This window comes from Mus caroli, chromosome X (assembly GCF_900094665.2).
Source record: "Mus caroli chromosome X, CAROLI_EIJ_v1.1, whole genome shotgun sequence".
NCBI classification, from domain to species: domain Eukaryota; kingdom Metazoa; phylum Chordata; class Mammalia; order Rodentia; family Muridae; genus Mus; species Mus caroli.
Window position 1 is genome coordinate 52,349,373 of NC_034589.1, and position 4,550 is coordinate 52,353,922.

At 40.1% G+C, this 4,550-nt stretch overlaps 1 protein-coding gene across 1 annotated transcript in view; it reads left to right on the forward strand.

Annotated features, from left to right (window-relative positions):
* Window positions 1-4,550, forward strand: part of LOC110287160 (transmembrane 9 superfamily member 2-like) — an 82,950-nt gene that overhangs the window by 13,503 nt on the left and 64,897 nt on the right. Inside the window, exons 6-7 of the mRNA XM_021153808.1 lie at window positions 590-717; window positions 2,011-2,122. Coding sequence (XP_021009467.1) covers window positions 590-717; window positions 2,011-2,122 — 240 coding nt within the window. The remainder of the gene's footprint in view (window positions 1-589; window positions 718-2,010; window positions 2,123-4,550) is intronic.

Below are 4,550 nucleotides of genomic sequence, written 5' to 3' on the forward strand. Positions count from 1 at the left end.
GGGTCTTCAAATCTATTCCATTGGTCTACTTGTCTGTCGCTATACCAGTACCACGCAGTTTTTATCACAATTGCTCTATAGTTAGCTTGTATCCTTATGTGGTTAAAAACTTAAAAAATGACATATCTATAAATATTACAGTTTTACAATAGTGTTTCTTTAAAAACTATTTATTATAGAGTTGACTGATATTTTAATTAATTAGGCCAATTATTCTTGGTTTTGGTGGTTGTGGTTTTAAGCTTATAGAAACATAGTTAACCTTCATATGCTTAGGAGATTTAGGCGTATTTGTGTTTTGCCTGTGTGTATGTATGTGTGCTGTATGTATGTCTGATGCTTGTAAAGGTCAGAAAAGGGCATCAGGTCCCCTGGAAGTGGAGTTAGAGTAGGTTGTAAAACACCATGTCAGTGCTGGATTCCTCTGCAAGACCAAGTGCTCTTAATTGATGAGTTATCTTTCCATGTCCATGGTACATTAAAAAAAAAGGGATTAGTGTATCCAATTTTTTATTCCATCATCAGGTTTTGTATCTTGTAGTTTCTAGGAAAAATTTAAAGTTTAAAATTTCTTTTCTCTTTTTTATAGCCTGAATTCAACAAAAATAGTAGTTTGTACCTCTTCAACCACCTTGACATTACTATTACATATCACATAGAAAGTGATGCAGCCGTCAAGGTTGCAAAGCTGATTATTTCCAGAGTCGATCCCAAAAGGTAAGAATAGAGTTTCTTTTTAAGTACTTGTAATGATTTAAAAATGGGTTTAAAATGGAGATTCCTAATTTGATAATTTTTACTTTGTTTGTTTGTTTTTTGGTTTTTCAAGACACGGTTTCTCTGTGTAACCCTGGCTGTCCTGGAACTTACTCTGTAGACCAGGCTGGCCTCAAACTCAAAAATCTGCCTGCCTCTGCCTCCCATGTGCTGGGATTAAAGGAGTGTGCTACCACTGCCCAGTGATAATTTTTCCTTTTAAGATCCCTATGTGATATTATATTACATAGTACATTTTGTAATCTGTGTAATCTGTCTAAGTATCTGAGCATCACACAATGTGAGGAAGAAGTAGAAGGAATAAATTGATTGAGAGTGTTCTAATTCTTCATTTAGTTGCTGTTTTAGTATAAAGGGGTTAATACAAATCTATTTTGATTTGTTTTTCTCAAGAGGGAAGCTTTAGTATCAGTAGATTCTTTTAGGAAAGTATCCGGCAGTATCTGTTAATAACCAGGGCTCTTCACAGCTGAATAAGCAGCCTCAAGAACGATTGAGTACTGGACATATGTAGGAAGATCCTGGAGACCTAGTTTTAAAGAGGCCGACCAATCAGAGATGTGTCATTGTATCTTGAGCCCTAGTCCATGTCTAACGAATTATCCATCCATTTCCAGTTGATATACCGAGAAGTTAGGTGGATGAATCATATAGGAACCTCTATTCACTTTTTCATAATGGCTAAACTAATTTACACTGCCATTAGTAATATATATAAGCAATATCTTTCATTGCTAAGTTTGGTGGTTTCTATATACTAGGTTCTTATATACCTGGTGCTTACAAATACAGTTTCTTCTTCATGTACTTAATATTCTAACCGACAGTTAAAGTTACAAGATACTGTATTGAAGAACTGTGAGGCAAAAGAAGAAAAAAATTCTTTGGTAAAATTTATTTTCGTTCTATTCATAAACAAAAGGAATGTTTTTAAGTATAAAGTTTTAGGTAGTATATAGAGTTCCATTTGAGTGCTGGTAACATTTAGAAACTAGGGTATTTTAAATAATAAAAAACTATAGATGGATATGATATTCAGTTATGTAATCCAAACATTTAAAGTCAAGAGGTGGAGGCAAAAAGATAGTGAGTTTAAAAAGAGTTTTAAATAAGGAACATTAGAGAAATCTCAGTTTTCCTAGATTGCTATTATGTGAATGAATAACCATGAATTGAAAATTTTATATAAGTTTCATGTACAAAATCCCCCCAGCAATTTTTCTCTTTTATTAGCTATAAACATTTAGATGAAGACCACCTGACTTGCAACGAGCCCCCTATGGAAATTCCTGAAGAAGTTACAGAGAATTTAAATGTGATCTACACATATTCTGTGAAATTTGAGGCAAGTATGGCATGGTCTCACCTGATTTTTTTCTAAAGCATACACACAACACCATTTATTTAATATTAAAGCTGAACCTTTCATCACCTTAAGAGTAGTGATGACATTAGAGCATGTATAAAATCCTGGTTCCTTCTTTAATCAATCTGTCTGTCTCTGTGTTTCTGTCTCGCTTACTATCCCTGCCCCTCTCTTCCCCTTCCTCCCTTTTCCCATCCTTTCCTTCTCCCTCCAATGTCTGCTGTACCACATCTGCCCTTGAGCTTCTAATTCTCTTGCCTTCATCTCTTAAGTGCTGGGATTACAGCTGTGTACCATGGTATCTGGTTTACATCTCATGTCATTTAATTCTTCTTTTCGGAAAATATAAAGAAGCAGACAATTTTATAGAATTGGTGTGATTAATATGTGGGTCCCAAACAACTGGAGCGGGGGCTATCCTAAAAGCTGTTGCTTGTGCATGGGATATGTCCTTCTAGCTGGGCTGCCTTGTCTGGCCTCAGTGGGAAGCACCTAGCCTCTTAGAGACCTGATGAGCCAGGGTGGGAGGATATGGGGGGTGATCTCACCTGCTCAGGGGAGAAGGGGATGGGGGGAATGGAGGGTGAGGGAAGGATTGTGGGAGAGGATGAGCGGGGCAGTGAGTAGGATGTAAAGTGAATAAATAAAACATGAAATCAAAATTTAAAAGATATAATTCGTAATAGATGATATATAATATATGATATAATAATAAACAACTTATAAATATATATTTATATGCTATATAAAATTAATATATATTTATTAATTATTTTATTCCTTTACATTTTAAATGATATGAAATCATCAGAAAACCCCATCCCATCCCCCCCTCTGCCCCCTCTCATTTGCCTCTATGGTGGTGCTCCTCCACCCACTCACCTACTCCTACCTCACAGCTCTAGCACCCCCTGTGCTGGGGCATCAAACCTTCACAGGACCAATGGCGTCCCCTCTCACTGATGACAGATAAGGCCATTGTCTGCTACATATGTATCTGGAGCCATGGATCCTCCATAAATAGTCTTTGGTTGGTGGTTTAGTCCCTGGGAACTTTGTGTGGTCTTGCTAGTTGATATAGTTCTTCCTATGGGGTTGCAGTCTCCTTCAGTTCCTTCAGTCCTTCCTTTAGCTCTTCCACTGGGGTCCCCAGGCTCAGTCTGATGGTTGGCTGCAAGCATCTATCTCTGTATTTGTCAGGCTGTGGCAGAATCTCTCAGGATATGGCTATATCAGGCTCCTGACAGCAAGCACTTCTTGGCATCCACAATTGTGTCTGTATTTGGTGACTGTATATGGGATGGATTCCCAGGTCGGGTAGTCTCTGGATGGCCTTTCCTTTAGTCTATGTTCCATTTTTTTTGTCTCTGTCTTTGCTCTGAACAAGAACAATTCTGGGTTAAAAATTTTGAGATGGGAGGGAGGCTCTATCCCTCAACTGGGATCCCTGTCTCTTGGTATTCTGTCTAGACTCCACCCCCACAGTTACCTGGCAATCGCCAGGTTGGCCTGGCACTATAAAAGGGGCTGCTTGCCCCCTCCTCCCTCCCTCCCTCCCTCCCTCTCTCTCTCTCTCTCTCTCTCTCTCTCTCTCTCTCTCTCTCTCTCTCTCTCTCTCTTACTCCTGCTTCTCTCCCTTGCCTCTTGCTCCCTTGCTCCCCATCTCTCCCCATTCCTTCCCCCCCCCCATCTCCACATGGTCATGGCCGGACTCTACTTCTCTACTCTTTCCTTCTCTCTGCCTTTCTCTGCCTCTGCTACTCTCTTAATTCCCCTCCCTATGCCCTGAATTAACTCTATTCTATACTATACTGGTGTATGTCTGGTCCCTCAGGGGGAAGGAATGCCTTAGCATGGGCCTGCTGAAGCATCTCTTTCCCCCATACCTCGCCAGAGCATATTCTTATAGCTCTTTCTCTTTTTATGATCACAGCACTGTCTATCTACTGGAGGTGGTCTCTACAGGTTCTATCTCCCTGTTGTTGGGTATTTCAGCTAATGCCATCCCTGTGGGGTCCTGGGAACCTCTTGCTTTCCTGGCATCTGGGACTTTCTAGTGGCTACCACCAGTTCCCCATCCCCCACTGCTACTTATTTCTATTCAATTTACTGACCCCTCTGTCCTTCTCTACTGTCTCTTCCCATACCTGATCCTGCCCCACCTTTCCCCTCTCCCTCCTCTCTCCCTCCCAGGCCCACCCTCCCTCTACTTCCTGTGATTATTTTGTTCCCTCCTCTATGTAGGATTGAAGCATCCATACTTTGTTCTTCTTTCTTCTTAAGCTCCATATGGTTTGTGGGTTGAATCGTGGGTATTCTGAGCTTTTGGGCTAATATCCATTTATCAGTGAGTACATACCATGTGTGTTCTTTTATGTCTGGGTTACCTCACACAGGATGATATTTT